We start from the raw sequence: 3303 nt of genomic DNA, 5'->3' as shown, positions 1-3303 counted from the left end.
ACTAAAATCCTATATATATATATAAGCTTATCAAAAAATAAAGAATTCGTAATCGATCCATTTGCTTCATGCTATATGAAACTCAGGATCACTTGTTATTCGACTGTAACTACGCTTCAGAAGTTTGGCAAGTAATAGCTAAGGGTCTATTCAAAACGAACTACATAACCAACTGGTCAACATTATTGGAGTATGTTTCGCAGTCCCACCAAGACCGTATTGATAGTTTCCTCTACAGATATGTGTTCCTAGCAGTCCTTTATGCAATATGGAGAGAACAAAATGGTAGAATTCATGGAGAATCCCCGAACTCGGCCGCACGACTAATTGGGTGGATAGACTTCTATAAATTGAAGTACCACACAAAGATCAGCTTATGGCCATTCAGAATCTTGGAGATTGCCGCTACAACGACGGTTTCCAGCGATGGTTTCTTTCTCGTAGTTAACTTTTTTTTAAAGAAAAATTCAGCTTCAACGATCAATCATATGTTGCACTAGTGTACAAACGCTATATTTTTTTTTAATATAATTTAACATTAAATTCAAAAAAAAAATGTGCAAAGCCATGTTAGCCAGATCACAGATCACATATCGATAACATAATGATCCAGATTACTCAGCCCACAAGTTTTGAGTTTATTATTTACTACACTATTATTCTATTACAAAAAAAATATATTTTATTTTGCATTTGTATAGATGCCCGTCTACACTATTGTTTTGTATAAGAATGTAAATATCATTTCAAAAAATAAAAAGTTTAGGATGTGAATCCTAATTACATGGTCTCATGCCAAAAAAGGTAAAAATATGGAAGCAGAAACATTCGATCTTCAAATCATCACTAAAACAAAAACGGTAGAACTTATAGCAAGGGTATGAATTGGGCTCGATAAAGAGACGGAAAAACGGCATATTCCTCCACAAACTTAGTTATTTGATCGTATTTATACACAAAATTTTCAGTCGTGTCTAAAACTACATGAACTTGACCAATATTTGAATTTCCTACACAAACAATGTAAATTCGGACGAAACCTTACTGTTCCGTCAATAAATACTGACTAAGATGCCACGTAATGCCCTAAGCAAAACATGGCAATAAGCAAGAGCAGTAAGAAAAAGATATAAAATGACGAGTGACGAAAAGGTGAGGCGGAAGTCCCTTCAACGTGAGCAACGAAGTGGAGCTACACGAGCTTAAGTCGGCAGGAAATATATTATTTAATCTATAATTGACCTGTTACTCCATATAAGAGTGTTATATATATGATCATTCGCAGTTGTAGTGGAAGAAGAAAATGTAGACTTCGGTTAAGTCAATGTATATCTTCTTTTAAGACAGTACGTACGATTTAGATTTAAGGGAAATAGAGAGTTGAGCAATTGTCTCAAACCCAAGTGTGAGCAAAAAAAAGCTCATCTCAATTCTCAAAGCCTTTAGTATCAAGTTTTGGTCAATCTCATCACCTTTCTTTACACATGCATTGATGCATATTACATTTCCTAATTCCTAGGGCATAGATAAGGAGATGACAACACGTTTTATAAAGTTGAAAATAGAGCTAACAATAGGAATTTCTATCATTACCAAAAAAAAAATAGGAATTTCTATTAACTCTATTGTCTCCGAACTTTTCTCTTTACTATCAAAAGGAAAAAATATAGATTTACATTCATCTTGTTTTTATACTGTGATTCCTTAGACATGAAGATCATTCCAATCATACTCTTCGCGATCATGATATCAGATCCGGCTTCGATCAAAGTCGTTGATGCCAAAAAGGAGCTACCATTTTGCAATCTAGAGCTTCTAGCTTGCGTCCAACCCTTTCTAGTTAACGGTCAAGGAGGCAAACTACCTAATGGATGTTGTGAGAAACTGAAAAAATCAACATCATGTATGTGTAGGTTCCTTACGGCCAAGGAACGAAACTTAGGATCAGCTGCTCATAGAATGCTTTGGTGGTGTAAAATTGCTGTCCCCAAATGTCCCAATGTCTAGAGATTATATAGGTTTATATATATTGTTCCTCCTCAAGCCATATATAATTATGATAATTTTTGTTAACTGAAGCTCGACGACATGTTTGCATAATTGCATGAGACGCATAAGCCGAGAATAATCATATTTAACCGGAAAAAGATCCCGATTTATTTCATGAAAAGGGATATGTCTGAAAAGGGGTACATCAAAAACGACATTTCTCAAAAATTCTCAAATATATTTTAAGAGGTTGGGTATAACCCAAAAACACCCAAACCCGATGGATGTTTACCCGAAGCCGATCCAAACTGTATTTATACCCGAAACCCCAAAAACCCCGAACAACCCGGCCCAAACCTGAATTGGTACCCGAACGCCACCCCTAATTCTACTATTCTACCATAAATTTAGAGTTATACTAGCTTATCAGACGGGTTATCTATGTTCAAAGTAAAATTAAAACTTTATTATAAGAGAATGATATCCAAATATCTTTTAGAAATATTAGAAAATTGTTTATGTTAGTAATTAGATCATAATGTTCTTGATAAACCTAAACTGTAATAACCAAAATATTAGGTTATTACTTTAATTTATAAATTAAAAAGTTTGATTATAAAAAAAAATTTTGTAAAAACTTATTATATATTTCTTCAATATGGCTAAGATTTTTTTTAATTTTATCTAAATTTTTTAACAAAATTAGATATGATATCTTTCATTTGACACATGTCTATCTTGGAAAACAAGCTTTATATAATAAAATTCTGACCAATTTTAGAGGTTTATTACGTATTACTTGTAACAAGCATTGCATAGCATGCATTAGAAAACATTGTGCTGTAATCCCAAGAAAAATAAACAACAAAGAAGGAAATTTTACCAACACAATAAGGTTGAAAAAATATTTTTGTTGGTTGAAAAATATATGACACACACTATCTAATATATATAGATGGAAGTATTTACAATCTATTTACTTTAAAGATTAATGATGGATTTTGATTAAATAATTTTGTATTTACAATAAGATAAGATTCTCTTTTTAATTTGCAAAAAATGCTAATTTGTTATGAATCATAGTGGATTGTCATAACAAGCCCAGTAAGGCCCGGCCCATATCAAGCCCGGTCCGGCCCAATGTTATGGAGGTGTAACTTGTATTAGGGTTTACTTGTAACCTCCTTTGTATTAACCTATATATATGGCTTTAACCTAATGAATAAAGCATCCCAGTTCCCTCTCTATTCTCTCTAGTCTATAACACGTTATCAGCACGATTCTCTAAAAACCCTGAAAGCTAAAATCACTTCT

At 32.9% G+C, this 3303-nt stretch overlaps 1 protein-coding gene across 1 annotated transcript; it reads left to right on the top strand.

The window, feature by feature from the left end:
* Window positions 1–1710: 1710 nt before the first annotated feature.
* On the top strand, window positions 1711–2007 carry LOC17874277. The gene has a single exon (XM_006279085.1). It carries the CDS (start codon window positions 1711–1713, stop codon window positions 2005–2007), a length of 297 nt encoding a protein of 98 aa, XP_006279147.1.
* Window positions 2008–3303: the final 1296 nt, after the last annotated feature.

This window comes from Capsella rubella, unplaced genomic scaffold (genome assembly GCF_000375325.1).
Source record: "Capsella rubella cultivar Monte Gargano unplaced genomic scaffold, Caprub1_0 scaffold_141, whole genome shotgun sequence".
Classification (NCBI taxonomy): Eukaryota; Viridiplantae; Streptophyta; class Magnoliopsida; order Brassicales; family Brassicaceae; genus Capsella; species Capsella rubella.
This window is presented reverse-complemented; position numbering and strand designations above follow the sequence as displayed.